The sequence below is a fragment of the Anguilla rostrata genome, chromosome 1 (assembly GCF_018555375.3).
Source record: "Anguilla rostrata isolate EN2019 chromosome 1, ASM1855537v3, whole genome shotgun sequence".
NCBI classification, from domain to species: domain Eukaryota; kingdom Metazoa; phylum Chordata; class Actinopteri; order Anguilliformes; family Anguillidae; genus Anguilla; species Anguilla rostrata.
The window spans coordinates 20,683,582-20,698,119 of record NC_057933.1 but is presented as its reverse complement, the minus strand read 5'-3'; the positions used below and the strand labels follow the sequence as shown (position 1 = coordinate 20,698,119).

Sequence of the window (14,538 nt, the reverse complement as noted above, 5' to 3'; positions counted from 1 at the left end):
TCATCACCAAATGCCCTCCTGTTTTTGCAGGGACACAGTCACTTGTTGAAAGAGAACAACACACCCATGACTAATCCAACGCAGTTTAGCGGACGCACAAAAGATTCAGCCATAGTATCCCAGAAAACGTACTGTGCCAAAAGGCAGTTGAACAGGTAGCGGTTGGGAAACAGGCGACTTGGAGGCAACTCCCAAAGCAACCTGTGGATGGCGATAATGTGCAATAAGAAAAGCTGCAAAAGCTATACAGCCCCTTCTTGGTTGCATTACATTTCCATTTGTCTTCTGTTCCTGCCATAAATAAATGCAATACATTGTTCGCAAAACCAACTACAGAACAAAACCAATAAAAGCAAGCATCAATGTATTACATCCATAAAAAATACACTGAAGGTCCAGGGGAACTTGTTAAGTTTTTATTTTTATTTTTTATATTATCTGATGCAAACTGGAAATTACACAGTACATTTACACATGCATGAGCAGAGGGGAGCGCAGGGTGCTCAAGCACCTGCACCCCTTGCCACAAATGCCCCTTTGATTTCATTTTTTTAAATTAATATTTCTATCATTATTGTTGCTGTCATTAATTTTCATTCATTCATGTTGGTAAAATATATTATGTACAATAACAGGGTGTCTTAAAACAGTTTTTCGGTGTTGGTGTGCGATTTCTCACATCGAACACCCGCCCCACGATAGGTCTTCGCACGGCCATGCATTTTCCTGTGAATAGTTTTTACATTTTAACTTGCAAGAAGCAGGTATTTTTCCTTCCCGGTTCAACGGTACCCGGCCAAATTGAGTTTCGAAGCATGTCGTCCATTGTCTTATGAAGGGGGAGGAGGCTAAGTCATGTGACCACCATGGCTTCTTATAAGCTGAACCGCCGAATGCATGGAAAACAACACGTATTCACAAGCGAACCGGGGCTAGATTGTTCGTAGTAATCGGTAGGTGTATGTCAAATATCATCAGTAATTACAAGGGTCTACTACAATGTAGATTAAAGAAAATTCTTCACGACATACACAAACAGGTTGAGTGACTGCCATGATTAGCAGAGTAAGACCAAAGTTTTGAAAATTTGTAGTTGGGACAGGCGGTGGAGCCATCTATCTAGGGGCACAGAGAAGAAGAAAGCGCTGAAGGATCCTAACACAGCTGACCGTCCGAACCGCATAGACATAATTTGACTTTTTCTCTGTGGAAATACTTCTTCCATACAGAGGCGATAATGGATCCAGGAGGTTGTCGTCTACATGGTGGCGGTGGAAGCGACAGCCAGGGCTACGGAAACGATGGTTCGCGACCACAAACTGGGATGATCACACTGGAAGACCTAGAATCATTCTCGGAGGACCAACTCTCAGACTCGGGTAACGGTAGTTTGGAGGAAGGGGGCCAGGTTATGGAAGAAGATGAGTCCGACAGAATGCTCCACTACTGGCAAGATGCCGCGAGTGGACATCAAGTGGAAGTTCCCAGAGGTAAGACCGAGGGGCTGGCGCTCCGTATGTTGGAACTGCCAAACGTGTTGTTTGTGCTTCAGGTTTGTGTGAATACCGAAAACTACAAAACGTAAACTTTAAAAACTGTATGCCATGGCAAGATATGACGACTATCATTTTTAAATATAGAATTAGAATGCATTTTATGGTATTTAAACCTTGTTTTCCTAACCCATTCTTGCTCCTTGTTTGGGTACATTAAGCCAGCGAATTGAGTAGGAAAAACAACGGTAAAGTAGCAAATACATTTTTCTTAAAATGTTTCGTCCTTTAACATACTGCACTCATCCTAAGCTTAATCTATGCACATTTTGGGGTTTCTAGCTCTTTTTTTAAATACATTAAGCCTCGTGCTAAACGAGCATAAAAGGCATATTTCCTAAAATGCTTTTCTCGTGTTTTGCGCACTGTTAGTACTCTTGCGAAGCTTCACCTGTACAAATTTTGCAGTTTTTGACTCATTGTTTACTAGGCTTTGATAAGCAGTTGTTAATTGAGTAAAGTGTCTTAGAACATCCCTAAATGCATTTCAATGTTTAATAAGTACTGAGACATACCGTCAATAGTGGTGAGTTAAATCCAGCGTGTCATAAATTCAGCACCATCCGTAAGCAAATATAGCAGTGAAATGATTCCTTGCGATTTTACGCGCAGTCACAGATGCAAGAGAGCCCGGAGGTGACTTGCAATCGAGCCATCGATTAATATTTACTCAGAACAATTTCAGTGTATTTTAAATACCACGTACTGCTTATTATGGACGCTGCACTACCTTGATCGATAGTTGGAAGAGCGAAGAGTTCAACACTAGCTAGAGAACATAAAATGTCCTTTTATTTTGAAAGAGTGTAGTCTTTGAGTCAGCATTTGTTTATTTTCTATTAAACTGTAGCCATCCAAACGTGCATCATGTGAGCCAGTACATGCATTGTAGATTAAAAGCAGTTCTTTATGTAAATTAGTCCATATCGTCTGCTGATTTGATTAACTATTAAAGTAATATGGAGGCGCAATATGTATGAAAATTACATTTATAGGCTAAATGTAGCATACATTCTATACAATAAAATGTTGATGGTGAAGAGAAGTACACTGCAAGTGTCTGAGTAATACTGGGGTATTTTTTCATGAAATCAATCTGGAATTCTGCATGTGCTCATACTTGCTCATAACTGGTGGATTTCCATTTCATAGTGCACCCTGTACAGCATTTTGTTGACAGCTGCCATCTCAAACTTTTAGAAACTAACCAAAATGGCTGTAAACAAGAAACGACAGTTACACTAAGAAATAGCTGACAAGACCCGTTTTTCCCGGAACAGACCCATTTTCCCCCTCATCCTTGTTTTTCCACAAATTTCCCTTCTTTGGATTCTCATTCATTGCAATGTGTCCTCGTCCTGGACCTGTCTGCGTCTGTAACAGCTGCATGTATTCATGATTCTTTTTTTTTTTCCCCCAAACTGACCTCTGCAATGACCATGCCCCATAGGGAAAAACAAGTAAGCCAGGTAAGCAGCATTTGGGCATTGGCTACGCTGTGCATATTGTCCACAAGCCTCCACTGGCTGTTCCAGGGAGTGGTTCTGCAGTCAAAATGTTCAAGTACTTCCACATCTACACAGTTTGGGTTGAAGAGCATAAGGAATTCTGTCAATTCGTCCAGCTGGCGTACTCGAAATTGCTACAGCGGGCAGCATGTTTCTTCTCTCTTGGACCAGCTCTTGAGACAACATTGCTCCTATTTCCTTTCGCAAGATAAGTGTGAAACATTTATGTGAGAGAATTTTAGGTGACCCTTGCACCAAACTGTGGCTTCCTTTTGCAACAAAGCAAACCGCTACCTTTAATCATGCAGTTGTGGTAAGAGAGCAGGACGTATCTGCCACAGAAGTTGCACTGCAGATTCTGAATCTGAAAGACCCTTTACAGGCCAAGCTCAGTGAAACATTTTTCACATCTGACATCAAAATGCAGCCGGATGCCCTGTTGAAGCTGGTGGTATAAGAGCCGAGTGTGAAGCTTTTATTTGACTGCATTCGATTACCTTCAGCATTGGAGCGAGAGGACAAACTAATCTCTTTGGAAAGTTCCTGCTAGCCACTCATTTTTCACTCTGCAGTTACCAGGTGAACTGCATAGCCTTGGGGCTTGAGGACTGCATTTATAGCACTTATACAGCTGGTGCAGACACACTTAGGGTGAAATCCACTGGGTCACTGAGTCGATAATAAACAAAGTATTGTGCAATATCCTGCCAGTGGGAACCCTCCCTCCCTGTGCAATACTATGGCCAAACTGACTTTAAACAAATCTGTTTTTTGGCTTTGTTTTTAATCAGTTTCTGCCAAGAGAACAGACAGGTCAATATCTCTTTTACCTTGAATGCAGCATGGTTGCCTTTAGTCCAATTTCCCTTAGCACCAGACATTTTACACCAGAGTCATCAGATTTCAGGAAAATGTTTTTTTGGTTCAAAGATAGTTGCCTGCCATTAAAAACACTTTATAGCAAGACTTACTGGATTTCATGTTGTTTGTTTTCTAATTGCTATGCGTTAACAGTAAATTTTAAATGTTGAACTGAGAAAATATTCCTTAACAATTCTTTTACAACATGAAATATCTTTCATGAAGTATTTGTGTACACAAGTCATCCAAAAACAAGTGGGAAAAAAAGTTGTAACTCAGTAAGTAAAGGCCCTCACCCAGAACAGACTAGACCCCATAACTATATATCCCTATAGCCTAAGGTTGTAGTGCACTGTGACCAGTAGTATGTAGCAGCTGGGTCGGTACTGGCCTTGTCACAGCATACCACTGTCTGGAGGACTGCAGAGGCTTCGGCTGCAGTGCTTCGTGTTTAGCGGGTGTCGGTGGCACAGCAGTATCGCAAAATGCAGAAGTCATGGCTCCAAGTAGAGATTAAAAAATAAATTGTTTAAAGAATCTAAATATTAAGACCCTGTCTGAGTAGAACCTCTGCCACTTACAGCATACAAACGAATGTATCAAGTATTGAAATCAGTTAGTTAAGGTGAGACCACTAGCACTCCCTTATGGGGGTACCGCAGAGCTTGATAAAATCAGTTACTCTGCAGTTTTGTCAGATTGGACCAAGAGCTCCTTTTCCTTGGTGAACAGGCAACCAGTGACCTTTTTTTCCCTTCCTCGGGAGAATACTCTGTGCTTTGCTGAACTCGGGATGGAGCGAAATGGAGGCCTCCGCCCTCCACCCTTCACCTTCCACCCACCACTCCAGCGCCCACCAGCCGCAGCGTGTGTAGAAACACCCATATGCCAGGAAAAGCGGTGGAATGCAGGGTTGACCTACTTTTGCTACCTCTGGAATGCCGTGTGTGAAGTGTAGAACACAGCCGGGCGTCAGGAGGTGCTCCGGGCTCTGCCCAGCTGTCCCCAGAATATGACCTCTCCCAGCAAGACACTGGGCTAGTTCATTCAAGGAGTCAGTTCACTATAGCCTGTGACCAAAGTGTAAAATAAGGGCACTGGATGAAGAACAAAGCGCTAACAAATGTCTGCATTACCCGTGTAATTCTACACAGCAAAGGTTCATTTGATTGGGAAAGACTTGAAACACTGTGGCTTCCTTTACGCTGAGGCCAGCTGTTATTTATTGGTTTCCACACTGAAGACATTAACTTATTCCAGTCTATGGCTGTGACTTGAGTATGTAGCGCAGAGTTAGCCCAAGGAATTAAATGTCAAAGAGATCCCAAAATTCAAGTATGACAGAGCATCACCCACCATCTGGTGACGTAAATGGGTCGCACACTTCAGACAGTCATCGAACGCAAAGGATCGGCAACCTAAATGACCAAATATGACGACTACTGGAGATTGTTAATTTGTCCAAATACTTTTGCTCCCCCAGCATGGGGGATTCAAATCTAATGTGCTGGATTACAGAGGCAAAATACAAAAATTGTGCCATCATCGAATACTTACAGACTCCACAGTAGATTGGCTCATTATCACTGTGAGAGTGCAAAACAACACAGGCAGAAGTGAGGTCATCGCAGTGCTCTATAAAAAACGCTCCTTCGTCTCATTTGGCTTGAGCTAGATGAGCCGCCCAACTGGGATTTCTGCAGCACCTCTGAGCCAATATTGCAAAATGTTTTGCTTGCTTTATTATTATGCCACAGTGCAGAACTAGCAAAAATATCAAGAATCATGCCAGGTTTTCTAACATTGCAGATGTCAGGGGCACCGAGGACAGTTTTCTTCCATGGCCTGTAATGTTCCTTGGGCTAGATACATGAATACATGCACTTATTATAAATTACATTTTACAGGTTTTACCGGTAGTTATAAGTTTGCCATGTCGAGAGCAGAGGACTGGGTGAAGAGGCTGTACACTACCTGGACACTGCTGTAGGGTTAGTTGGCATCTCTGTCTCCCTGCCATTTGAGGGTCAAGGACTGAAAAGGTGGGGGGATCAGACAGATAAAGCTTTTTATAGGTACCAGTCTCCGACTGCCTGGACTTTCACACACCCTGGGAACGCTGCTGATAAAGAATGTAAAGCTTAGCACTGCTCACAGGCCTGGGGGGCCTTTGGCATCAAAACTACCTTCCGAAGTGCGCATGTAGATATTCCGGATTTCTGCCTCTTGGAGATTCCCATTATGCGGCTTGGGAAGCTGTGAGCTTCTTCATTCATGGTTAATTTTTCAAAAGTAAAGGCGATTTGGTTTTCATAGAAACGATGCTAATCAATGATTTACAGAATTTGCCATGTGTACCCCTGGCTTATCTCACCTTCCCTGTACTTACTGCTCAAACCAAGCTTGTTTACAGCCCTCTAATCCCACAATGACAGCCACATGCAGAAGCCCAACACCTGCAAGACATCCTCGTTATTAAAGGAAACAGAATACCAAACTTTCTGATGAAGCCTTTTGATTCACACCATTTCACTTCCCGTGATCCCTTATCCGCAAGTGTTCTTTTAAATAATTATGTCTAAAAAGGACGGAAATGAATTCATAGGCATATTTGAAAGTGCATTCTATAAAAACAGAAATAAGCAGACATATAACCTGGATGCAAGTAACTATAGATAGACAACAGATAGGCACCTAAATGGCACCCATTCAAATTCTGTGATACAACTGACCATAGTGTCACCCAGGGAAGGAGGGGAGTGTACACTCCACCTCCTTGCACAATAGTGACTCCTCTGGTCAACTATGAAATGGCAGTCTGCCTGCACCAGCTGGGTAAAAAGCGCAGTCCTCCAGCGCAGTGACTGCACAGTTCAGCTGATGGACTGCGGAACAGAAAGAACCGACGGCTGGCTGCACGTCTTTGAACTGACAGGACCGCAATTTGGCAGCGTGCTCCGACACGTACTGCATGTCACACTTGCTATTTTTTGCTACGGTAGAAGGCAGCAGAAAATAACTCCCTTCCGGCTCTCTCTCTCTGGGGCAGATGAGCCCTGGTACTACTGACTGAGAAAAGCCAGTTGGACAGAAGCATGTTAAACTCCGCCTCTCCCTGAGGGAATAATCAATCCGCACAGAACACTAAGTGTGGCTCACAAACTTTTCAGTGCTAGATCGGTTGAGAATTGTCCGTCTTGGACGGGAAACTGCATTCTGCAGATTTAGCAATAATAATGATAAAACTCAATTGAAACAAACAACTTTTCTCCATTATAATAACAGGGCTTCCTGCATAGCATAATTCAGAGTAAAACTGTAGTTACGATCTGGGAATTAAACCTCTTAAAACCTCACCTCCGTCCCATATTTTCCACATAACTCTAAATTCCTCAGCCTTGATGCCTGTGAGAACAAAGGTTTTTATGGGACCTTATGCACGCTTTCCATCTGTGACCTTCTCCCCAGATATGGCTGAGCCAATCTACCAGCTGACCACAAACAATGAAGGCACACACGAGCGAGAAAGCGTTCCTTTCACCCTTATCAGCCGCAAGGAGAAGGTAAGCCCCTCACATGCACTCGCATGCATGACCCAACACACACACACACACACACACGCACACGCAAAAGCCTGTCATGAAACCATCTGATGACATTGACACGCGGCTTCTGAGCTCTCCGCGTCCACTGCAGCTCAATCATATTTTTCCTTGCCACAGGGGACTGAGGGGAGCTTTTCCACTTGTTAAAGTGGTTTAATAACCTTCTGGGTCACTATGTAACCGTCAAGTGTTCCATTAACACTCTCAAACCAAGCAGGTGCTAGTCACATTTGTATTGGTTAGATTTATTTAATGGACAGTGTGCATTATTATAAATGTGCCAGATTTAGTCCCTGGACAGTCTAATGAAAGCATTAAAATCACAAGGCAGGCAAAAATACATGGAAACATAAAAATGGAGCACACAGCTGCAGATAAAATCTCAGTAATGCAATTAGTCACGCAGTAATCCCTTCTGCTGTTGCTATCCCTTAATGCTCACCCGGTATGATGTAAATCCGAGGTGGCCAGCACGGGTCCTGGAGAGCTGCAGGGTTTGTTGGTTTTTGTTGTTACTTGGCACATAACTGACCAATTACAGTAAAGCAGTCAACTACACTGTTAACACGCCTCAACTGGTTTCTTGTGTCTGAAGTTTCTGTTGTATTTGAGGTGAAAACAAAAACCAGGACCTGGGTTGGCCATTTTCTTGGTGAAAATGATCAATATAGAATTCTGTGACGTTTGAAAAGTGCGCAAAACTAGTTTCGTCCTAAAAAGTCTCAAATTCTGGCATTGCTGCTTCCCGAGAGTAGTAGTATAGGTGTGAGTGTATTACTCCCATCCTGAAGCCCTCAGAGCTTTAGGACTGCGGACGGAAGAGGAAGCAGAAAATACAGATCTACTGTTCATCTACACTGCCAGCGTGATCATCGCTGTGTACGCACTGATAATCAGTCTACAGCCAGCACTGCACAGAGCCTCTATCACCGCACTACAGGAGAGCAGGAGCGGGTTGCAGGTCATGGCAGGGTGCCTGACGGCAGGGCGGGGGCACTGCAGGGGTCGCACGGGCAAGCTCTCAGCTTTAACGTCGCAGTGTTCTTCGGGGTGGATCGGCTCACGTTCCGTCACAAGGAACGTAGCAGAAACAGTGTTCGCTCGCAATCGCGCGCTCTGTGTTCTCACGGGGGTTGCATGCATTGTGCCAGCCCACTGAGCCAGAGCTCTCGGGCTACTTTAGCGCTTTAGCCCAAGGGTAGGAAACCCTGGCCCTGGAGTCACTTCTGTCATTTTTGTCCCATTTCAAGCTCTGAAACGCATGACTGGATTAAGAACCCTGCGGTGTCAAAGACGGTTATGGTCTCGCCGAATGATGGGATGCCAAGTAATTACTGAACTGTTAAAATTGATTCAATTAAATGAACACAGGGGACTGTGTGCTCGGAGCCATGTAGTTCCCTGCATTCATTTAGCTGAATAATTTTAACAGTTTGAGTTTAAATGGGATAAACACAGAAACATCTTCGGCTCTCCAGGTCCATGGTTACCTACCGCTGGTGTAGCCTTGAAGCCACGCGCTTCACTGAACACATAACCTAGCATAACATAACGATGAGAACAGGCCATTCAGCCCAACAATGCTCACCATTTTCCTGACTAAGTTGTAACTAGTGCTCTGATTACCTACACCCTAGATAGCATCGAGTATCATTCATGCTTTTATCCCATTTGAAATTCTTAAGCAGTTTTGCCATTCAGAGTTCAGTGCGCACTGTGCTGCAAATATTCCAGCATGTTCAAACAAGTGTACTGGCAAAGAGGCTAAGGGTCAGTGCACTGATCTAGAATCTGGAGGCTCTTCACAACAACTGACAAGTGTGCATTCATGTGAGTGGCGGCCATGTTATTTTCAGCACAGCCTGGCCACTCAGCTAAAATCCATCTAGTCTCCTTTAGGAGGTATAAATACCGTTGTCTAATGGGCTTACCACAAGCTGCGGGAAAAGAGCTTGAGAACGGGAGAAGGCTTGGCTATGATGAGCTCATCTGTCTCCACATAGACAGAGTTTTGGTATCGATAGTTCTACAGTTGTATGTACCTTTCTCTTGTGATTAGATTGTATGGATGTGAACGGTATAAGTGGTTTTACAATGGTAAGGTAATTGCATACTGGCATAAAGACCAATTTGAAGAGAGAAAAGACATTTGTGTCAGGGCCATGTGTGAGAACAGGCTGAACACATGGCATTCATACAAAGCCTTTGGACCGATGTCTCTCCCCTCTTCCTGGTCTTCATTGCCAATATGCAAATTCTGAACCTTTTGTGAAATTAGTTCATTGGGCAGTCACAATTCTGTTTTTGTAAGTTTCATCAACACACTTTTGACAATTAGTACGGCTGACTTCTAGAATATGTAGTTATGGTACCGTCACACTAAACAGTAAAACCTATTGAAATGCTGCATTATATGAAGTATAAATGATTAACTTTGTACTGTAGTCACATGAACAGTCCAACCAGGCTGATTTATGTGTGTGTTTCTGTCCTGTTGCAGTGTGGGGAGGTTCTCTATGAGAAGCGACACTATGAGAAGGCCTACTGGGCCTGTGCCACGGTCCATGAGGAGACTTATGAGCAGAGCATCTGTTATGGCTTCATGAAGCTCATGAGATACATCTGTCAGCAGAACTCCACAGGTGTCTTACACTGATTCTTTTTGTTTCACTGCAGCAGGGGAGGGTTGGCTTAGAGAGCAATATTAAAGCTCCCAAAGATCCCCTATATCAATGTGGCACCACCACCCTTAGCAAGGGAAAGAAAGTACATCATATTCCAGCTCTCTAAATGCACCCTAGACCTCTTGTTAAAAATGCAGACAAAATCCAATACAACACCAGACAGAATTATTTTTGCACATGATTTATAAACAGTAGGTAAACTTTATTCAATATTTTCTAAGGTTTAATATTCTGGCCAAACAGTAAAAATGGAAGGAAATATGGTGTATTTAGACTCTGTATGCACCTTCATGTTAAGCTTCTCTAGAAAAACCTCTGATGCCATTTGTCATAGCAGCCCTGACACCTAATAGTTTTCTTCTTGTATTCCTGTTCAGTCAGAGACAGATTGCCCTGATTTAAATGTCAAGGCTCCCCTTCTGTTCTAATATTTGCAGAGGAATGATACCAGTTTCTCTGAAGGCTTCAATGTGGTCTGTGTGTGCATGCAAAAAACATACATACTATGTAGGTCTCATCCAAGGCACTTTCATGAAGAGCTGTCATAATACTCCAACACTTTTGGCTATCACATACCGAGAACCAATCACCAAAAAAGTTCGACAATCACCTGGCACTTCCAGTTTGCAATGTTTCAAATTTTGAGGCACATAGATGCCTCATGGACGGTCTTTTTGGCTCCCGCGCACCAGTTTCCACAAGAAACATAAACCCAGCTCAAAAGAAGGGTTCTAGGCTAGGACTCTCTCTGATAACACACCTTCCTCTCTGCAGGTAGCTATCTTGGTCTGACCATTCCCATTGTGACGGTGGTGAACACGGATGACCAGCACCACACCATGTCCAGAGAGGTGACCGTAGCCTACCACTTACCCACCCACCTCCAAGCCCAGCCACCACACCCTTATGACGCAGACATTGTCATCCAGGAGTGGGCCGCCACCATTGTCTACACAAGGTGAGAATGGAGCTACGGCCCTGGGCTCAAACGGTTCTTGTCCAGAACCAATAGCAGCTGGAGTCACATAGACCGTGTTGTTAGTAGTCATTGCACGGAACTGTTCAAATGAACTATACTGATTTACGTGCATTTTCAGAACTAAATTAGACACCAACATGAACCTTTGCGACTAGTAGGCCACTGACTGAACTTCCTTGACTCTTGCGATCTGCACTGAGTAGCAGACAGGGTTTGAAGATAATATTTAGGCAGCATGAGCATGTTCATAATAAATTGCTGCTGTTCATTCGATCCTTCTATTTTCCCAGGGCTTTCACCGGGCCAACAAACGAAGAAACCATTTTATACCAGATCAACATGATGGCCGAGATTCTGGATTCCCCCGAGATCACCTTGAATGACTCCTTCATCGTGGCTGGGTACACCAACCCGGCTGCCACCAACCGACAAAACGAGATCTGGTTCATCGAGCGGCCCTGAGTGCCCTGTCGCTACCTCGCCCACCACAAACCCCCCTCCTTCCCCCGTCTCATACATCCTTCCACATCATGACTCTCGACCACCTCCAACACGAGGGCCTTGGGAGGGCCGCAATTCCAGTGCTGCGCAAGCCAATTCTTTGGAAGCTAGAAGCACTTTGAGACTCCTGTCTACACCCGTTTCATAGATCATTCCGGAACCTCGCGCAGCAAGGGAAAAGGGGTTGGTGTTCTTAATTCCGTTTTTGAAAGACAGGCAATTATGATTCATGCTGCCACCATATAATCCCCTACAGAGCTGGAATGCTGGTTTGCTTGTTCATTTCTGACCAAACAATCAATCACTCTCTGACACCAGCTATTCAAACATTGCTTCAGGGTTTCTCCCACACTCACTGCTTTAGTTACTGCTACTGATGTCTTCCTTAGCTAGGAACACAAGGCACTGCGGTGAATCAGTATGCACGTACGTCGTCATAATTTTTGTCTGTTTGTGTTTGCCATTAAGGAACACCAACAGACTGAATGTATTAGTGAGTGATAGAAGGAAAAACTCAATTAGTCTAGACTAACAGAAGTGGTTTGCTGTATGACAATCAACACATTGTTTGCATCCCATATATCACTGTGCAACTTCCAGGAAGAAACGCATACCTCATTCTTAAAGCCATATACCTCACTAGCTCTGTTTATGTCCCAGACATTGCATTGTGTCGATGTTCACTGAGTGCACACACCATTTCATAACTACCTGGCACTCTTTGTAGATTGACGAACGAGCAATACTGTAAAACAATAATTGGACAGTACAGAAACGCGTGCACTGAATTCAGATTACAATGCAATTTTTGTTTTTAAAAAGTGTTTTTCCACATATGACAATATGCTACAGGGTTTAAAACCAAATAAACTTGAGCAAGGTTTTTCAGGCTAATAACAACACTATATATATTTTCGCCAGTATGATTTTTTTATGAAGAAAGTAATGTTTGAGAAATGTTTTAAGTTTGATAATATTTTCATGTAAGACATAACGTCCAGTCAGATTACTCTTAACCCAAACTTGAGTCACTTGAGTCCTTGGGACATTTGGCATTGTCAGGGTTCATGAGAGGAAACCACTGTACAGAAGCCAGGTATAAATGTAGGTTTGCATAAGAAAGAAGTCTGGGGATTCAATTGAGGGTCAGCAAAGACACTCTGGGCAACTTCATTTAAAAGGACTTACCCAGAGAAAGGCACTGGAGCACACAGATCTTTTTAATTATTTATTATACAAACACGACCAACGTTTCGATGCTACTGCGTCTTCATCAGAGTCAAAACAGCAATGACTTGGATATATTGATTGCAATATAGTTTTCTTCTATATTTATTTGCATAACTGTATCTTTAATTTATGTTTCATGTGACCTTTTGTGAATTAACAGCATTGGATAATTGTACCTTCGCCGCTCCACCTATAGGAAACACAGGTGAAGTCTAGGTGAGGCTATTCATCTGGTCTCCATCCAAGTCACTGCTGTTTTGACCCTAATGAAGACGCAGCAGCGCTGAAACGTCGGTCCTGTTTGTATAATAAATAATTTTGAAGAAGATCCGTGTGCTCCAGTGTCTTTCTCTGGGTAAGGCCTTTTAAGTGAAGTTACCCAGAGTGTCTTTGCTGATCTGTATGTCTATTACTGAGAGCACCGGGATTCTGAATAAGCTGGCTGAAGCGCGAGTGTCTCTCTATAATTCAACTGTGGGTGACAATGAAAATTTGAATCCGCAAACCTTTCATCTGCTTGCTCTTCATGACCTTTTTTGTCCTTCAATTTTAAATGGTTAACAAAAACAGAGACTCCAAACACTGCTATAACAGACTGTGATTCCTTCAGAGACATGTATAAAAACAGAGACTCCAAACACTGCCATAACAGACTGTGATTCCTTCAGAGACATGTATAAAAACAGAGACTCCAAACACTGCTATAACAGACTGTGATTCCTTCAGAGACGTGTATAAAAACAGAGACTCCAAACACTGCCATAACAGACTGTGATTCCTTCAGAGCTGTGTACATTTTCAGACTCCCTCTGTAAAGGTAACTAGACAGCTGTAACAACCATTAAGAGGAGAAAGCTCAGTAATCCCTCACGTGTATATTATAAGGTTAAGTGTTGTTCTGATGCATTGCTGTATTTGAAGTCACTTGGTCAAAAGTGAGTACTGTGAGTTGCTGTTTAACATTATGGTCTCTTCACCTTCCTACATTGGGACCTAGTTCTTTTAAAGATTTCCAACCAGGGAAGGCCATTGTAGTTTACAGATGTTAAATATGTGAGTAGACCTTTCTCAGGTATCGGATTTGGAGGGGTAGCTCAAGTCTTTCAACAATGAAGGTGAATGGAGGCTGGATATCTAGGAGCCTCTTATTGAGGTGTTTTAGTTTGCTCATTCTTTCAGTGTTTTGTAAAAGTGTTGTACAAGATGTTTCAAAATGAAGTTTTAACAAGAAGAGCTAATTGTGGATTCCTTGATTATTTTACTAACATTTGTTTATTTTCTTTGGAAAGAAAGTAATAAAATGTAAACTGATCACTTGAGAACAGTCTGTCGTGCTTTATGTCCTTGTACTGCACAACCACTTTTACTGTGTGTATTTTTGGCTGGACCGCAACAGCGGGGCCAGCCCTATAAACACGAATGTCTGTGACTGAGTGAGTGATGAAGTTACACCACACATGTCTGTGACTGAGTGACTGACTGATGAAGTTACACCATTGGACGGCCGGTTATGTCCAGCCATACATTAGGTTTTGACCTGGTCTTGTTTAAGTGTATATTACCACCTAGAAAAAGATTCACCGGGAGCGATCCCTTCTCATGTCTTAGAATGATTAA

General features: G+C 43.0%; 2 protein-coding genes across 5 annotated transcripts in view; one reads left to right on the top strand and one right to left on the bottom strand.

Moving 5' to 3' along the window:
- The window catches only part of fancm (FA complementation group M), a 49,655-nt gene that overhangs the window by 29,489 nt on the left and 5,628 nt on the right, over positions 1–14,538 (bottom strand). The window lies entirely within an intron of this gene.
- soul3 (heme-binding protein soul3) lies at positions 841–14,243 on the top strand. Of its 2 annotated transcripts, XM_064329348.1 has the most exons (6): positions 841–953; positions 1,230–1,490; positions 7,391–7,485; positions 10,028–10,169; positions 10,986–11,169; positions 11,481–14,243. In XM_064329348.1, exons 2-6 carry the CDS (start codon positions 1,238–1,240, stop codon positions 11,650–11,652), a joined length of 846 nt encoding a protein of 281 aa, XP_064185418.1. In that variant the 5' UTR covers positions 841–953; positions 1,230–1,237; the 3' UTR covers positions 11,653–14,243. The 2 variants fall into 2 exon arrangements, with proteins under 2 accessions (XP_064185418.1, XP_064185409.1); XM_064329339.1 differs by having other exon boundaries at positions 892–1,490.

Coding starts and splice junctions, on each gene's coding strand:
- soul3 (XM_064329348.1), top strand. CDS start 1,238: ATGGATCCAGGAGGTTGTCGTCTACATGGTGGCGGTGGAAGCGACAGC. Junction 10,170..10,985: donor CTGTCAGCAGAACTCCACAG/GTGTCTTACACT, acceptor TCCTCTCTGCAG/GTAGCTATCTTGGTCTGACC. Junction 11,170..11,480: donor GCCACCATTGTCTACACAAG/GTGAGAATGGAG, acceptor CTATTTTCCCAG/GGCTTTCACCGGGCCAACAA.